Source organism: Haliotis rufescens, unplaced genomic scaffold (assembly GCF_023055435.1).
Source record: "Haliotis rufescens isolate VD_foot unplaced genomic scaffold, xgHalRufe1.0.p SCAF_8, whole genome shotgun sequence".
In the NCBI taxonomy this organism is placed as follows: Eukaryota; Metazoa; Mollusca; class Gastropoda; order Lepetellida; family Haliotidae; genus Haliotis; species Haliotis rufescens.
Window position 1 is genome coordinate 39,649,438 of NW_025964372.1, and position 16,844 is coordinate 39,666,281.

Genomic DNA, 16,844 nt, shown 5'->3' on the forward strand with positions numbered 1-16,844 from the left:
TTTTGTTTCAGATACTTGCGGTTCGTTCATAGGGTATACGAGAAAGCCTTCAATGTGTGTGCTTCGGCAAGATGTCCTCAGTCTCGGGGTTAGGCAATAGGGGGGAGAAAGGCAAGGGCAAGTTCACGGCGATAAATATCAACAACATATATAAGGGCAAAACCGTTGAAACACAAAAGACTGCGGGTAAGTTGAAATGGGCTCTGCCAACTGTCAGTCAGTACAATTTTTCTGACATTTTACTTGCAGTGATTTTGCAAGAGACAAAATTAATGGCATTAGGACATTTTCATGATTATTGTCTCGCTTTGAGAAGATAATTCTTCTGTATCATTTAATACCAAATTTGGAGAAAAAAATCCAGCATATTTTGATGGACTTCAGTGTCCTGTAAAATGAAGCAACCTGAAATCCAGCAAGATTAAGTTTTCAATTTCTGACGAATTTATTTCAGTGGTGTTTTTTGAGTCATTCTATCACAATTGTGAAAAGCTGACTGGAATGGTGATATGTCAGTTGATGGTACAGCAGATTTTGAGATCGGTTCATTTTCTTGGATACTTCTGACCACTTGTTCTTTTGTTCAGGTTTTCATGTACAGTCATCATGAATTCGAAACGGAACAAATAGCATAAACCCTTTATTCACATCATTGTCAACATTATACAGTTTTTCCAGATATCATATTATTATTTACCACAGAAAATGTTCCAAGAAACAGGTTTGGGCTGATAGACCCGATGTATTTGGTGCAGATTTCAGGGCTCGAAAAATTTGTTAAACCCAACCTGTCCTGAGGGGCAACTAGATATTTTGTACTCATCCTGCAATGTTCTCACTTGATCCTATTAAATTTTGTATAGTTTTATGTTCTCAGTTATTATTACTATTTTCTGTAATTAACCTTCGAGTTGAAGGTATTTAAGACTGACAGTACAAAATATTAAAGTCACCTGCTACCTACATTCATCTCCACCCATTCAAAGTCATTCAGCCATGAACATTTCGTTTCCATTTTTTAGTCATGCTGTTTTAAAAAAAAATTAAATTAAGTTTTTGGCCTGTTTGGTAATCAAATCATGTTTTTTCTTGTCAATCCCACCATTCCCGATTAAGAACAGCCAATACCAGTGATTGAAATTGGCACTAGTCCTATAGCCCTTTCCAAACTGCCCAATAGTTTGGTTTCATAAGAACGGGTAGAAATTTGCAATTTTTAAGGGGTTTGCGAGTTATCATAAGGACTAGTGGACTAAAACTGTTAGTTTCTATTGCTGCATGATTACCCACACAAGATCATTCACTTTCTCTGTCATTTGAGAATCAGTAACAAGTCGCTTACAACAAAATATGTTTGCATCCCTTTAAAAAATAGTTTCGAGACTGCCATGTAAACGCTCTTTTGTTTATATATTTAACAGACAGTTGCCAAGTATGCCTTCTTTTTATGATAAAAGCAGAATGTATTTCATTATTACTACTATGAAAACATGTTCGGTTTGAAATTATCCTGCATATTTGATTGAAGACAGTTTGAGATAAATTGACATGATTAAAATAAATGTACTCGCCTGTTAATACAAGTGTTCTTCACTTCTTTCTCGCCCTGCACATGCTTCCGATCGTCCATACGAGTGGATGAGTGGATTTTTAGAGCCTTGGACTTAGTATTAAGCTCTGATAAGGAATTATTTGTGTCATGTGATGTTGAAGCTCGTTTTAAAAACAGTTTCTTGTTTGTTGTAGTCCCTCGTCAACATGGGCTACAAAGCTTGGGTAAGGTGGGAACAGCACGGCGTATGCCGCCTCCGGCTAATTTGCCCAGTTTGAAGAGTGAGAACAGTGGAAACGACCCGAATATCAGTCTTGTTCCGACCGGAGGTTCAGGTAAACATCTTTTTTTCCATACCCTAAGAGCTTTAATTGACAAAGTTGGGAACAACTTTATTCTCATTCTTATTTCATTGATAAAAATTTAAAATGCTATTTGCAGTTGAAAGTGAAAATCTACCAATTCCATATATTCTGAGAACAGTGTCCTGAATTGGAATAGCAAATATGTTAGGCCCTCGCTGATTAAGACATTGCATGAGCAATCTCACATAAGTCTGGGAAATGAAATTGTGGGTGACATATATATTTATATGTACTGAAAGCTTTTTTGAGTGAAATGTTTATAAACATTTTTGGTCAATTATCAAATGTTATGTAAATGCTATGAATATACTTTCTGCGAAGAAATGATCTCAATTCTCTGTCTCTACATTGTTGTGTAAATTTCTGAGATGTCCATTGCAGGATGGGGCACGAAAGAGGAGAAGAAAGAGGAAGCCAGTGGAAAACCGCCGCAACAGTTGCCGCAGCAGCCGGCTACGTCGGCGCCATCTGGGCAATCAGCAGTACCAACTACCAAGGTCAGTTGTAAGAGGGTTCAAGACTCACTTTCTTGACTTAAACTCATTTGTTTGCTTGTTATGTAAATTAGACAACAAATAAACATTATTCTGGTATTTTGGTTTGCACAAATGTATGCCAGTTACCAACTGTAATCCAACCGTATCTTGCTATTCAAACATTTGTGGTGAGCCCAAAATAATTAGATGATATTTTTACTGTCATTGATATTCATCCTGAGCCATTGAGAAGTTTTCTAAAATTGCTTGTCGAGATTGGACCAAACTTTCTAAGATGAATGTCTTTCAAATTTTTGAATAAAATTGTTTTCAGACCAGTGTATCTGGGGGCACCAACACAGGGGTAAAGTCATGGAGCAGTATTACTGGTGGGGGCACCTCACAGGGTAAGTTCTTGTCCCATCATAAGACACACAACTTTTGCCTTAATCTCAGCATCTCAAAAGATTTCTTGGCAAGTATGTCATCACTAGTCAAATGAAACAAGTTTTAATGATAACTGAATGTTGTTTATACCTTTATTTATATATTCATGTTGTATAAGCACATTTCATTCACTGAGCTTCTATTCATGAATTTGATATGAATATGTTGAGCTGTGTTACGTTATGAGAACGTAAACGAAAATCCGGGGTTTAGTTATTGTTTTGATTGCCAGGATCTCTTGTGAGTCATCAGTCACCCTTGTTCCAAGAGGAATTTCCAAGTCTAGCATTGGGGGAAGAAAAAGAAACCAAGGACATAAAAAAGAAGGAAGAAAAAACAGATACTCAATATGGACCAGGGCCAAGTTTGCGACCACAAAGTGAGTTATATGTGATCCAAAGCACTTGATAATTTTCAATCTCTGTGTAAGATTTACATTTACTTTGTAAATTTTCCTGACTACCTTATATGCAAGTCTGTCTGACCAGACCCTTTCACTCAATCACTCAGTTGATAAATTAAGGATGTTTGAAACATTCATTAAGCTAAACTTTGATCCTTTGTTTATTATGGAAATTGTGAATTGCAGATGTAGGGAGTTGGCGAGAAGGAGGTGGGCGTGGCGCCATGCAGCAACCACAGCCAAAACAAGACAGTCTATCACCGACGTCTTCACCATCACAGACCCTCACAGAAACACAGCCGAATGGCCCCCCGACTCCCGGTGGGGGCGACACCCCCTCTCCCTCCCCGCAGATCCCCCCACGACCCAGCTCTAACCAGGGCCCCACATCAACACAGGGCCCCATGCCCATGGCACCTCACATGGGCATGCCACACCCCCAATACAGAGGAATGATGCCACCCTATGTAAGTATTCATATTTAAGCATGTACAGTAAACTACGGTTATAACGAACTCAATGGGACTACTAATTTTAGTTCGTTATATCCGTAGTTCGTTATAAGTACATATACAGCATGACTACAGCAAGTAGTCGGGACCAAAAAGTAAGTTCGCTATATTGGTCAGTTCGTTATAAGCGTGTTCGTTATAACCGTAGTTTACTGTATCTGGATTATTTAGTAGTAGTCTTAGACAGCCAGATGATGCACTTTTTAGTTGAGCTTTGTGCAGTGAGAACTCCTATCTATCACCCATAATACTGATGGCCTGTCTCGCATATTATATTGCCGTATTACTTAGCAGAATAGGTCCCTTTCATCTTGTGCTCATATCAGTCACAAATGAGAATCTGATATGTGCATTGCTTATTGAATGTCATTTTGGGCTAGATATGACCATTGGTCATTAGAGACTACTAAACATCCAGAGGGACTAGTTGTTTTATCCACAAATCTAGTTCTTTTACATAACCACAAGTTCGATATGAGTCGGACTAGTTTCATATGACATGGTGTTTCCAGCTGTTATTGAATGCAGTGTTGTTGTTTTTTCTCATTCTATCTACCAATAGTCTGCCTCACAGTCACTAATGCATGATACCTGGAAGATCCGGGGTTGAATAGGTCTTTAGCAACCTATTCTTGTCGTAAGAGGCGACTAACGGGGTCAGGTGGTCAGACTCGCTGACTTGGTTGATGCATGTCATCAAATCCTAATTGCGTGGATTGATGCTCATGATGTCAATCACTGGATTGTCTGATTATTACAGACTCGATTATTTACCGATCGCCGTCATATAGCTGGAATATTGCTGAGTGCGGTGTTAAACAACAAACAAACACACACTAATCATTGCTAATGCTTGATTATATTCAGACTGCCATGACCTACATGTTGCTGTTTTAGATGATATTCACTCCCATGCTTGTACTTTGAGTGTTGTGATTTATGTACTAAAATCTGGTTTCAGATGTTTGGCAGAATGCCGACTGGCTATCCACCTAACTACCCAGGGATGCCACGGCCACCTTACCCTTATGATGGAAGGTAAGATAAAGGACCTCGGCAAACAATTCTAAATTTACTCTGCAATCAAACTGGCTATAACTGATTGATTTGGCATAAATGTGTGAATGTCAAATTGAGAATTTTATTGTGTAGTTGATAATATTTTTTAAACACTAAGTTGTCACAGAAAATCTTTATATGTAAGATGTGTCGCTAAAAAAAGAAGTAGTTGTGATGAAAGTGATGAAAATATGATTGGCAGGTAATAAATAAATTAAAAATATATTAAAGGCATGTATCTTGATTATTTTGTAGTAGTCTTAGACAGCCAGATGATGCACTCTTAAGTTGAGCTTTGTGCAGTGAGAACTCCTATCTATCACCCATAATACTGATGGCTTGTCTCGCAAATAAAATTGATTATAGGTAAGATAGAGACTGGAAAAATGAATAAAAGCACAACATTGGTTAAGTTGAATTTGTGACGGTCACACACGCAAGGACACCGTGACTTGCATTCTTAAATTCAAAAACAGCTTTTCTCCTTTGACTGATACTTTCATCTTGGACGTGTTAGATACAGAGGCCCACCTCCACACATGCCACCACGGCCAATGGATCGAGAACGAGATCGTGATCGAGACCGGGACAGAGGAGATCGAGAAGGAGGAGAAGAGGGTGTAAAGAGACCTGCCATCATATCGGATAAGGACCTGAAAGAGTTTGATGATCTTTTACGCACAGAGCCCAATGATGGTGGATGGGCTGATGCTCAAGGAGAAATTGATTATAGGTAAGAAAGGGACTGGAAAAATGAATAAAACGCAACATTGGTTAATGGCATAATAGCCAGGTGATGTAGCAAAATGTTGAGCCTCGGCTGTGACGACTCCTATCTATCACCCATAAACCTAATGGCTATCTGAGTTCTGTTAACCACAATGCAATGTACAGTAAACAGTATTTGGCATCTATTTTTATATTGAAAGGAACCAATGATTCTGAAAAATCTGTTTCAAAATATGCTCTAGATTTAGAACTATATACTTCAAAGCTTTAGTATAAGCTGTTGAAAATAATCTTGCATTTTTCCAAGGTTTAAATGAAGATATCCATTGATGAAATACAAACCGTTCTTTTTCTACCTTTCAGTGCTAAGCTTGTGTTCAGTGATGATGAAGACGAGTCAGGCAAAGAGCGAAAGTAAGTGTGATATGACAATCCCGGGATTAACATAACTTAATTTACTAGCCATTTAACATATAAGGACACCCCCTAAAACATCTGAATTCTACTAGCCCTTAGAATACCTGTAAGATTTCACAAGCTGACTTGGGTTTGCGTTCCTGCTAGCTCTCTCAAGAGATGTATTCAGAACTTTTGTTAAGAGATGTTTGACTTGTCGGGTTTTGTTGGCTAGAATATTATTTGAATATTTGCATTTCCTAGGAGAGATCGGAGACCAAGAGATATTCGTAAACAAGGAGAAGATCCACGAGACCGACAAGGTGAACGCCAGATGGACAGACAGCATGACAGACAGCATGACAGACCACATGACAGACCAGATCGGCATGGAGATCGTCCGATGGAAAGATACAGTGATCGACACAGTGACCGACACAGTGAGGATTCTGAACACGATCGGGACAGGGAAACTTCCAAATACGACAAAGATAAGGTAACTAGTTCCTTTCGGGTTGTGTTGAATTTTTTAGGTCTAAGGCAACTGATACTTATCATAGAGGCAATTAAATGTATCATGAGGTCTTTGTGATATTCAATTATTTCCAGGCCATTGTCATATAGTTGGAATGTTGCTGAGTGAGGCTTTCAACAATGAAAAATTGCTATTCTATTTCTGTATCTCTATCTGGCTTGATAAAGTAATGAAATTCAGTTGTCATGAACTAGCCACATGATGTACCTTTGCATTGAGTTTTGACAATGATAACTTCTATCTATCACCCATAAACCTGATGGCTATCTCATGAGTTCACTACTTGGGTATTACGAGGAATGGTTTATCACTCTTGCTTGATCCTTTCCTGCAATCTCTTCATTATCTTTCAGGATGACCAGGGTCCTCCAAAATCCCGAGAGGGATGGACACATGGACCACCACCCCCACAGTACAGAGGTGGCCCAAGGCCACCACCACCAGGAATGGATGGGGTGTGTATTCCTTCCTCTACATCTGTCAACTTAACAGTATGGATGTTTTTTTAACTAGTTATCGTCTCATTTTTCAGTTCAGAAATACTTTCGCTTCAGATATTTGGCTAAATGTGTTTTTATTAAATCTCTGCCTTGCCTATGGGATACCCTTGTGGGGATTCCGGGTTAGAAGAGGTCCCCATCAAGCAACTAATGTTGGCTGTAAGAGCTGACAATGAATCAGGTTTTTAGGCTAGGTGACTTGGTTGATAGTGTCATCAGACTCTGACAGTAAAATTAAGGGACAATTACAACCTGGTGTAATAGCCCTTGGTATATTGTCTACTTTTGCTTCAGCGCTGGCCGATGCATCCCTACAACTTCATGTCTCAACAAGGGCCATACCCTCCCCATTTCCGTATGCCACCTCCACCCCCTAACCAGAGGCCGGCACCCCCATATGGCCCACACCCACCACAATTGAACCGACACTCTGGAGCAGAGGATGAGGATGAGATTTGGAGACAGAAGAGGAGACAACATGGAGAAGAAGTCAATGCAGCTGTAGAGAGAGCACGCCAGCGACGAGAAGAAGATGAGAGACGCATGGAGGCTGAGAGGAAAGCTGCTGCTGCTGAGAAATTAAAGCAGCTTGATGAGAGGACAGGCAAAAAGAAAGAGGATAAGGTGGGTCTCTATTTGACTTGATGTCCAAGACATTTACAATGAATAACATAAACTCTTTTCAACACCAGTCAAGCGGCACACCAAGTTCCCAGAGACTCTTGGCTGATAGATGAAGCCTACATATATCAGGGAAAAGATAAGCATGTATAACATCTTTGCTTCGACAATGCTTACACCATTTGAAAGGTCTGATCCTACTGTATGAAAAATATGAAAGTTATGTTTACCACGTTATTTAAGTAATGCATTTAAAACTTTTAAAATTTAGTTTTTAGTGAAAATGTAACACATTCAAAGATCCAGATTAAGCACCAAGGAAGAGCAATCAGTGTTTAAGATGTGGAACTTTGTGGACATCATGCTAGGTTGCGACCTGAGAGAAGTTTTCTCTTGCATATGTTTTGGCATTAAACATTGTTTCGGAGCCAAATCAAACAAGGTGTCAAAAGCTGAAATGTCATTTGACTTGCATTACATGATCACACCAAAAGATAGTAGTAACTTAGATCAAAAGATGTAAGTTTGATAAATTTTAGAAATATTTTTGATTTTATTGATTACTTTATATGATTTGTTTAATGATTTACGTGAAACGTCTTTCTATTGTATTGTTCTTCGACATCTACACTATGGACCCGTTGTCAAGGCATGTGTCCCATAGTTTTTTTAAATATTCTTTAGAGGAAAAAGTTAATAATACCAGACAGTAGTGTTGAAAGAGTTAAATGTACAAGAACATCATCAGTCAACTATTTATTCAGCGTTCTGGATTTATGGATTTAATCAATGATTTTTGAACAACTCATTGTTGTCATTGCTTGAAAGGCAAGTTATGATACTATCTACAGACAGTATTAATTAACAGTGATCCTTCTTTCCTTCTTAATTTTGAGAACAATTACTTAATTGAAAGGTTAACTTGTCTAAGAATCTTGTTTACATAAGACAGGTTAGCAGAATTTCATTATGGTGGAGAGTAAAATGGAAAAAGCTGTCTCCTACATCTTGTACATTTCAAAACAAATTGTATTCGGTTCCAGGAGAGCCGAGATGGAGCTGAATCTGACGGTGGTCGATCAAGTCGTACTCCAAGTGAGAGTAGTGAGAAAGATTCAAGGGATGGAAAAGACAGATCTCATCGGGACTTGTCAAAATACCCAGCAACAGTGAGTGATTATTTCACTATTTATTAGATTAAATTTTTACAATCTCTTACTTTGGCGACCCAATATTATGAGTTACAGTGATGCCAATCTATTTTAATTGAGCTTTCATTACAAAATGCAGCAGTATAAATCAGTGTGAAAAATTTACTTGCCTGATGAGTAAAAGGGACATCCCTAAAAGCGTACATTCTACCAGCCCTCAGGATAACTGTCACATTAGACTGACAGACTAGTCCCAATTTCTATCCCTGACAATGCATTTCTACTTGACAGTATTAAGATTTAGTATTGGGTCACCTTTGTGCTCAGAGATGCTACTATATTTTACTACTATTGCATGGATTTGGTTTAGTTATTTGTAGACTGGTAGTTTGGTGTCAGTATTTGAGTTTTAAACAAAATGTTTGTTTGTGTTTTGTCTTATGTAGTTCATTGTTCTAATGACTTAATACTTTCAAGTTATCCTTGAAAGATGCAAAATGGCTACTGAACGAGTGAATGTTAACATGAGAAATGCTCATTATTCAGACGCATTGAATAAAAGCCTTTTGAATTTTGTTCTGTAATTGATAAAAGAAAATCATTTGAACTAAATCTGTAATTGTCCTGGAAATCGAGCATTTTCTTTTGTGCATGAGAAGGTTATGTGTTATAGAAATAGTCAGTGTATTTAGCTCAGAGACTAAACTCACAGCAAGGGTGTATCTGAGGTGAAACTGTTGTCACATCTGCTTTTACTATTTTCATTGTATCATAGATGCATGTTTTTACATATGCATGAAAGAAGCTTGTTTGTCCTGTCTTTCAAATAATCAATGGGAGCTTGACCTTTTTATCTTATTTTGCAATATAATCTTTTCTATGCGCTCTGTCCAATCTTTCTTACTGTGTTGTCTGTCTGTAGTTAGACTTTCTAACTTTTCTGCCTGAAAGAAAATCCAAAATTCCTTCCATGTGGTACCTATATATACCTATCTTGAATAACTATCGGATTGCCCCTTGCTAGACCCAGTTCAGTGGTGAGTTAGTCTCTGATCTCAATTTCTGACAGAGTAACCAGACCTTCTCCAAAGCCTATGCTCGGAATGTGCCTCCACGATTTCAAAAACAACAGCAGGAGCAGATGATGCGGCAGCAGACGTCGCAGTCCCCCTCCTCCCAGACCCCCAATCAACAACAGCAGCAGCAGCAGCAGCAGCAGCCAGCACAGCAGGGGTCAGGGCAACACCCCCAGTTACCCCAGGGCTTCCGGCCAGGGCAAGGACCACCACCTCATTGGGTAGGAACTCCCTACGATCCCCGGGCATGGGGAGGCATGCCACCACCCCCATTCATGGATCCCAGATATGCTGGAAGGATGGAAATGGCTGGTGAGTTTTTCAGTGTGTTGAAATTGTGCAGGCTGAGGCTCTCCCTTTCCACAAGCGTGTACTGGTGATTGAATAGAAACATGGGAACAATTTGTAGCACCAGGTCATGTTCCTTGTGTGTATGACAGACATTTGGACTAAAACCGTAACTTTGAGGTGGCAGTGTTTGAAATTTAGGGAGGCCCTGGTGGTATAGTAGTAGTTGTGTTAATCCCTCTGTCTCAAGCTAGCAACATACATGATGATGACAAGGACCCTTTGTTTTAAAAACTGCATGGTTTGTGTAGTGCAATGACTTGTACACAATTTGATACGTATCATGATAGGATAGATGAGAAAAGTGAATATATTCTACTTTGATATGACAGGAATACAACTGCTCATTTATATTCAAATGTCACTCTTTGCTGTTAAATTTCATGTAATTCTAGGACAAAGCCAATGCACCCTCAGATTTAATCGTTTTGATATGAGGATTTACCAGTACAAATTTAAAGATTATCCTTAGACCTGATAAATAAGATTTATGAAGCAATAAGTATTGATCCAGAATGAAGCAGATAAGAACATATTGTTTCAGACCTGAGCATTGTTATCATGACTGGCCTTGATAGTTGTTGACTTCAGATTTATGTTACTTGTCAGTACCATTGGGAAAACTACTGGTCTATCTGGCTAATTTAAAATATAAGTGATTTCTTACACTGATTATGTATAACCTGAAACTCTATTTTGCAGGCATGCACATGTACCCACCCCCACCAATGCGTCGCCGCACAGACAGTCATGGCTCTGGCACAGACAGTCAAGACAACGAGACCCGACAGCCAGAGCAGTATGAACGTGATCCACGAGACCCACGTACATGGATGGAGAGAGGATATCCACCTCCCCCACCAGGTGTGTGAATACTGTTCCTCAGCGTGAATTTTTGATGCGATAGAAACTAACAGTTTTTGTCCACTAATCCTTATAATGATAACATATAGCAAAGCCCTGAAAATTGCAAGTTTCTACTAGTCCTTAGGATACCTTAACTATTGGACAGTTTGGTAAGGACCCTCACCTCAGTTGCCAGGAACCCCTTGGGTACCTGTGAGAATGTATCCCCCATTACTTTATTGAGGTGACCAAATTGGATTGGGTTGTCAGGCTCAGTGACATGGTTGATTGTGCGTTATCGTACTTTGAGGTATGCTCATATCAACCACACTGTTATTAACAGGTCAGCCATAATATAGCTAGAATATTGACTGTCATGAGACAACAAACACATCTGCCAAGATGGTTCAATTCCATTCTTCATCACATGATTCTGTTGATAAGTTTGAACATGTGATAAGAGAGTTGTTCTTTTGTTGTTTACCGTCTCACTCAGCAATATTCCAGCTATAGCATGGCGGTCTGTAAATAATGGAGTCTGGACCAGTCAATCCACCTATTGATCTCATGAGCATCGATCCATGCAATTAGGATACGATGACATGCATCAACCAAGTCAGCGAGTCTGACTACCTGATCCTCTTGCGACAAGCATGGGTTGCTGAAGACCTTACCGGATCTTCACTGGTCATAAGAGAGTTACAGTTTGAGATGATGTTTCTGTTTTTATAGAAATTAGAATTGTTTAATATATTACAGTGCATATTTAATTCAGTACATGTGGCACTAAAGTATTTTAGTTACAAAATCTCTTCTATTTCCCCCAGGTCCATATGATGAGATGAGAAGAGGTCCATACTTTGACCCAAGGATGTACCACGACTATGAAAGATACGACTATGATAGAAAGTGAGTTATTTTGTCTATAGTTACATGCACTTTTGTCTGATGGCAAATTTAATGATTGTAATGAATAGGTTGTAAACTTGCTTCTCTTATTCAATATGATTAATATTTTCAGCCACGTCAGCCTACAAATTTTAAAAAAATTCTTAAAAGATTCTTCCCAACTATCTGTATGAACCATGGAAAATTTATTAGGGTTTCAGCCTTTTGACCACCCTGTCTGGCGCTCGGCATTAAGGGGCAAAAACAAGGACTGGTCGGCTCAGTGTCAGTATACTGTGTCTGATTGGGGTATTCATGTTAAACTGCAGCATGGTATCTCAGTGGGCTAGCATGATCAAATCAGCATTATTCCAGATGAGTACACGCACGTGTGCATGCCCCTTGCTATGTAAGTGCAATAATCTTGAACGCGACAATTTAAACCTCATTTCAACCCACCTCACCTCAAATGTTTATCCTAACTTCTTCATCTTTCTAATATGCTTTGACTGTTGTTTCAGAGATTATGAGCACCAGGGGGAGCTGGGTGACAGAGATGATCACAGGGATAAGGAAATTGATCAGGATGGACCCCCACTTGCAGACAAAGCCCCTAAGGATCTTGAACATCGAAGCTCTGTGACAAGGAGCCCAGTTGTACAGAGAGATCCCTTTGATGAAGCAGTTGGCAAAGATGACAAATTGGAAAGTTGGGATGTTGATGAAAAGTGAGTAGTTTACTGAATGATACAGATTTGATTATTTAAAGGTGGTGTTGATATAACTTGAAAATTGGTGACTGCTCTGTAAAATAACATGACCAAGGTGAAAAGTTGTTTACACTAATTCACTTAATAAAGGAAAGGATTCTTTTCACTGAAGCATGGAACGTATGCAATATATTTTTAATCATAAATTTCAGATCTGAAGAAATTCCACCAGAGCCCCGAAGGCAGAAGCCTGACTTGGACAAGAGGGAGGACAAGGAGTCTGATTTCAGGAGAATGAAGGACTGGGGAAGTCATAATTTTCAAAGCTCACAATCAAGACACGACAGAGGCCCACCATCTCAACCACAAAGAGCATGGGGAGGAGTCGATGAAGGCAAATCACGTAAGAAATATTACTTTGGATTGCTTTGGTAGTTACATGTGAATGTGACCTGGCCAATTATCAATCACCATATCCAATGAAGGCTGGTAGAATTTTATGGTTTAAGTGCGGTCCTTATTTTTTCATTATTTGAGCAAGTAGTTAAAATAGTGTCCCGGGATAAGATTATTTAGAGGCTGTCGTGATATGGCTAGGATATCGGCGCAAACCAAAATAACAATAGCTTAGTGATTAGATTGCTTTGTGAAAAGCCCTGCTAAAAACTTTTGCAAACTTTGATTATTCATTAAAGGAGAAACAAGACTAAAAGAAAAAAAATCGCTCTTTGTTTGTACTGATTACACGCTCGTGTCTTGTCAGGGAGAGACCATCACCCAAGTTGTCCACCACCAATACCTCCACAACAGGCACAGTCTGCACCACCACCACGCAGCAACTTCATGTCACTCAAGCGAAGTGCATCCAACAACTCAACCAGCTCGGCTGCATCATCAGAAAGGAAAAGTGATTCACCAAAGGAGCCAGTTCTCCATGAAAAACCAACCAGCTTGAGGAAAGAACCAAGCAGGGTAGGACCAACAGTCTGTTTTTCAGTTTCAAATGTGATCAAGAATATTATTTGAGAAAATGTTACGGAAGAAACTGCACACAAATTGAAAATGCAGTCTACTTACAAGTGGGGTAGGACTTCCTTGATGAGAATTGCCCCCCATATTCTGTTAAAATTGAAGGCAAATCATTATTTTTTAAGACTATTAAGTGATTTTCTCATGAGCTGGTGATCAATGTTAGTATAATTTTACTAATATTTGTTTTTGTTGTAGGAGTCGATCAAGAAAGAATCCCAGAGAGAGGTAGTGGCAGTCCCAGATTCTTCCAGAGCCGAAACAGTCTGGAGCAGAAGACAAAGTGAAAAGTATGTGAGAATACGTTAAACAAGATATGGACTAAAGCTATGCACAATAAACTGAATAGTCTGGTCTTCACTTTGAGAGAATAACAGTACAAAATATTTTTTCTTTGTTTTCACACAGAAATGCTGCTAAGGAGAAACAACAGGAATCTGCCCCTGAGCCACAATTTGAACGTCGTGAGGACAAGAAGGAAAAACCCCAGATTGAGAAGGATGGATTTGACGACAGACGGGATCGAGGGCCTGGCAAGGACAGACCGCCTGCAAAAAAGAAGAAAGAGGAGCCATACATGGACAGGTTTGAGCGAGACCGTGACCGAGATCGTGGTGATAGGGACAGAACCCGAAGTGTTCCTGGTCGTGGTAGAGAGTTTGTGCGTGGTCGAGGACGTGGCAGGGGGCGAGGTGCACGAGGTGGACTTGGTTCTAGCCGAGGGCGTGGAAGAGGAGACTTTCACAGTATGGATAGACCATTCAGAGGTCAAAGATCAGACAGGGGTCAGTCCTTCGGTCACTGGAAAGACAGGCCTGAAGATGATCAAGCTGAGGGGGAGGATGTAGACACTTCGAAAAGGCGACGTGGACGTGATGAGGAAAGTGATGTGTCTGTGGATGAAACAAGTGGTACCTACAGTGAAAGCTCGAGTGAGAGGACGTCGGAAGCCAGGGAAGTTTCTCAGGGAAAGGATAAGGAGAACAAGGATGTGAAGTTGACGAAAGAAACAAAGGAGGAGATCAACAACACTCAGAAATCTGCAAGTCAGCAGAAGGACAAAGGTGCACCTCATCCTCGGGAAGAGCGGGGTAGGCCACGTAATAATCCCTGGATGCGAGATAGACGGTACGAAAATAATGACCGATTTCAGCCAAAGCCCTATGGGGAACGTGCTGATCTTGATGACGATAGTAAGGAAAGGGGAGGTGGCTATCGACAGTCCAGTGCAACTGCCAGTGCCAATGCTGGGGGCTTCACACCGAGAGGGGAACCCTCAAGACGAGGGAGAGGTGAGTTCATTTGCAACAGGTTTTGTCATTTAACACTTTACTTGCTTTAGGGCGTTCTAAAGTTAAAGGGAATGCTTAATTGAAGTTTAGTTATGATTGTCAAGGATTGCACACCTGTTTTGTATTGCACACTGCAAATTAGGATTTTTCAGTTATCAAAAAGAAAATATGAGACAGGGTGTTTGGTAGTGAGGCAGACATTGATGAAAATCAATTGCCTTACCATTTTCCATAATCGTTTAATCCCTGATTTAATCACCTTGTTAAAACTCAAACACTCCCAATGCATGTACCTGTTTTGTATTAATTGTGATGTGTTGCATCCAGGTGGAAATGCAGGTCAAGGTCCGCCGAGGGGTGGTCGAGGCAGAGGAGGGAGGTACTTCTCGGCCCCACCTCAGAGGGGTGGGTACAGTCGCCCACCCATGACCAATGGAGATAGAAGAGATTATGGTGACATGGGACCTCAAAACAGGTTAGTGAACAGGTTGTTGACTCTTCAGTGGATGGCTATGATGAATGAATACTTTATGATATTTGAAATGATATTCTGAGTTGTTTGGAGGATTGTATTGATCAAGAAAAGATTATTTTTAACCATAATAGGACTGACAGTAAATTTCTTGAAACTCAAGAAACACCTTCAAGATCACAGATTATATAATTTGAAATGATATTAGAATTATTTGGCAAGCAACATTAAATTTGAATTTGACTATCTGAGGCTGCTTAAATTTTGCTATTTAGAAACATATTAATAATGAAGTTTTAAGGTCTTCTGTGAGTTTATTTTAATGCTGTATTTTACTTTCCAGACGGGATAGGAGACAAGAAAGAAACCCCCCTCCTCCGAGATTTGCCCGTAGAGGTGGTATGAGTGCTGAACGAGGACGGGGTTTTGAACGTGGTGGTAGAGGTGGTCGATCAAAAGGGAGAGGAGGAAGTGCTCCCCCTACAACCAATTCTAAGAAACCCCCATTGACAAAGCAAGCGTCAAATGAAGGGGAAGAGTGGGAAACTGCTTCTGAAAGTAGTGATGTCCTTGAAAAAAAGGATCCAAAAAACGAGATAAGAGACGCTAATAAAGATAAGCGCGATCAACCCTCGAAAAAAAGTTTTTCCAGCCAGCGGCCTCTTAATGACCGCCAAAATAGACGTGTAAATAATAGTGTGGATTCTAGGAAGTCCAATAGCATGGAGAGGAGGAATTCAAATAAGGAAAAGTCCCCAAACTCGACAAAAAACGGGGCAGGTCCGGCGAACTCAGTACCAAAAGCCAAGGCAACTGTTAATGTGAACCATAAGGAGAATGTGAAGACGGTGTACCGTGTGGATGGAATTGTGCCCAATGATCCCACGGCCATCAACAACGCCATTAACAGTATGAACAACAGGTGAGATAGAAAATCTAAATTGAATCCTTTATGCAGGTGCTGGCAGCAGAAATAGTTGAAAAACATAATTTGCTGTTTTTGTACATATTCAATGAGGGTTGTCCTTGAGATTTGCCCGTACGAATCATAGCTTTTTAATCCAGGGACCCCCTGAATCTCGAAGATTCAAGAGACTTAATTACTGTTTACTCTGCTTTTAGTGACTGGTGGTCACAATGTGGCACCTGGTTGATTGTGTGCCATAATATTATGTTGCTGTAACCTGATGACTGGGATAGTTTGTTTTATATGTTGGCAACCCCTGGTATTACTCTGTAATTAATGAAAAACTTGGAAGTAGATCTTGTCAGCCAGATGATGCACTAACTGATTGAGCTATGTGCAGTGATAACTCCTATCTATCACCCATAATACTGATGGCTTGTCTTCTTAACATAATACTGTTTTGTAATTTTTTTTGGTAAATGATGTCCAAGTACTCAATGGTTCAGGACATGAATATACTTGGAATATTG

The 16,844-nt window shown here is 39.8% G+C and overlaps 1 protein-coding gene and 5 non-coding genes across 10 annotated transcripts in view; all 6 read left to right on the forward strand.

The window, feature by feature from the left end:
- Window positions 1–16,844, forward strand: part of LOC124138406 (protein PRRC2C-like) — a 36,779-nt gene that overhangs the window by 2,619 nt on the left and 17,316 nt on the right. For 4 of the 5 annotated variants that reach the window (XM_046505039.2, XM_046505040.2, XM_046505043.2 and 1 more), the window contains exons 2-24: window positions 12–186; window positions 1,747–1,887; window positions 2,299–2,414; window positions 2,728–2,800; window positions 3,073–3,219; window positions 3,430–3,710; window positions 4,717–4,793; window positions 5,332–5,547; window positions 5,907–5,957; window positions 6,204–6,435; window positions 6,828–6,929; window positions 7,269–7,598; window positions 8,639–8,764; window positions 9,816–10,134; window positions 10,873–11,034; window positions 11,844–11,925; window positions 12,426–12,632; window positions 12,827–13,017; window positions 13,378–13,586; window positions 13,842–13,933; window positions 14,052–14,935; window positions 15,263–15,410; window positions 15,751–16,329. In XM_046505039.2, coding sequence (XP_046360995.2) covers window positions 72–186; window positions 1,747–1,887; window positions 2,299–2,414; window positions 2,728–2,800; window positions 3,073–3,219; window positions 3,430–3,710; window positions 4,717–4,793; window positions 5,332–5,547; window positions 5,907–5,957; window positions 6,204–6,435; window positions 6,828–6,929; window positions 7,269–7,598; window positions 8,639–8,764; window positions 9,816–10,134; window positions 10,873–11,034; window positions 11,844–11,925; window positions 12,426–12,632; window positions 12,827–13,017; window positions 13,378–13,586; window positions 13,842–13,933; window positions 14,052–14,935; window positions 15,263–15,410; window positions 15,751–16,329 — 4,880 coding nt within the window. In that variant the 5' untranslated portion in view covers window positions 12–71. The remainder of the gene's footprint in view (window positions 1–11; window positions 187–1,746; window positions 1,888–2,298; window positions 2,415–2,727; window positions 2,801–3,072; window positions 3,220–3,429; window positions 3,711–4,716; window positions 4,794–5,331; window positions 5,548–5,906; window positions 5,958–6,203; window positions 6,436–6,827; window positions 6,930–7,268; window positions 7,599–8,638; window positions 8,765–9,815; window positions 10,135–10,872; window positions 11,035–11,843; window positions 11,926–12,425; window positions 12,633–12,826; window positions 13,018–13,377; window positions 13,587–13,841; window positions 13,934–14,051; window positions 14,936–15,262; window positions 15,411–15,750; window positions 16,330–16,844) is intronic. The other variant, XM_046505044.2, reaches the window with a different exon arrangement.
- On the forward strand, window positions 3,942–4,014 carry LOC124138455. The gene has a single exon (XR_006861632.1). It is a non-coding gene; the product is annotated as a small nucleolar RNA SNORD83 (small nucleolar RNA).
- On the forward strand, window positions 5,082–5,154 carry LOC124138453. The gene has a single exon (XR_006861630.2). It is a non-coding gene; the product is annotated as a small nucleolar RNA SNORD83 (small nucleolar RNA).
- LOC124138457 lies at window positions 5,603–5,674 on the forward strand. The gene has a single exon (XR_006861634.1). It is a non-coding gene; the product is annotated as a small nucleolar RNA SNORD83 (small nucleolar RNA).
- Window positions 6,668–6,739, forward strand: LOC124138456. Its single transcript, XR_006861633.1, has one exon. It is a non-coding gene; the product is annotated as a small nucleolar RNA SNORD83 (small nucleolar RNA).
- On the forward strand, window positions 16,679–16,751 carry LOC124138454. Its single transcript, XR_006861631.1, has one exon. It is a non-coding gene; the product is annotated as a small nucleolar RNA SNORD83 (small nucleolar RNA).